General features: G+C 51.1%; 1 protein-coding gene across 1 annotated transcript in view; it reads right to left on the bottom strand.

The window, feature by feature from the left end:
• Window positions 1-830, bottom strand: part of LOC103398338 (pre-B-cell leukemia transcription factor 3-like) — a 57,364-nt gene that overhangs the window by 7,613 nt on the left and 48,921 nt on the right. The window contains 2 exon segments of the mRNA XM_025053449.1: window positions 271-286; window positions 289-364. Coding sequence (XP_024909217.1) covers window positions 271-286; window positions 289-364 — 92 coding nt within the window.

The raw sequence follows: 830 nt of genomic DNA, 5'->3' as shown, positions 1-830 counted from the left end.
CCCCACCTACCCCCACCTACCCCACAGAGCAGGGAGTAAATTAGTCTCATTTACCTCTAACTGAAGCTTCACTGCTACACCTTCCACTTTTACCCACAATGCATCTGTGTTGGGGGGGGTGCTTTGGTTCACTCTGAGTGTGAGTCAGTTGAAGACTGACACTGCAGTACTACTCTGAAGAGTACCTCGAGGCAGGCCACAGGGTACAGCAGGTGTGTACTACAGTACATGTACATCAGCAGGTAGTACCAGCAGGTACTGCAGTATTACCTGCTCGTACTTCTCCAGCTCAGGAGCATGTTGTCCAGTCGCATTAGCTGTGGGTCTGGGGGGTCCTCCTCCTGGGCCCCACGGATGCTGAGACCTGCAGAGAGAACAGGTTAGAACAGCTGTCCTCCAGGGGGCGACAAAGAGCTTTTCAGCTCAGCATCAATAGGGTTTGATACACTCACAGCTACTGGAACCAATCAGAACATCAGCTCAACCTTGAACTGTGAATAGTTATTTGTGACATTTTTCAAGAAAAATACGTTTTGATGCAGGTTAGCGGTTAGCGGTTAGCAGTTAGCGGTTAGCGGTTAGCGGTGTCGGCTGTCATTCGTCAGCAGCTGCTGAGGGGATAAGTGTAATTAAAGGCATTGTCTTCCTGCTCACTCTGCCATCGTCAGGTGTTCCTCTGGGTTCTCCGTGTGTGTGTGTGTGTGTGTGTGTGTGTGTGTGTGTGTGTGTGTGTGCGCTCCTGTCGCCCATGTCTGAGTCTGTTCTCTTTTATTTACACACCGCGCCGCTGCACAGTGTGTGTGTACGGGGAGGCTGACATGACAGCAACA

Source organism: Cynoglossus semilaevis, chromosome Z, assembly GCF_000523025.1.
Source record: "Cynoglossus semilaevis isolate Cse_v1.0 chromosome Z, Cse_v1.0, whole genome shotgun sequence".
Lineage (NCBI taxonomy): Eukaryota > Metazoa > Chordata > Actinopteri > Pleuronectiformes > Cynoglossidae > Cynoglossus > Cynoglossus semilaevis.
The sequence above is the reverse complement of the archived record's forward strand: the minus strand, read 5'-3'. Positions and strand labels throughout refer to the sequence as shown.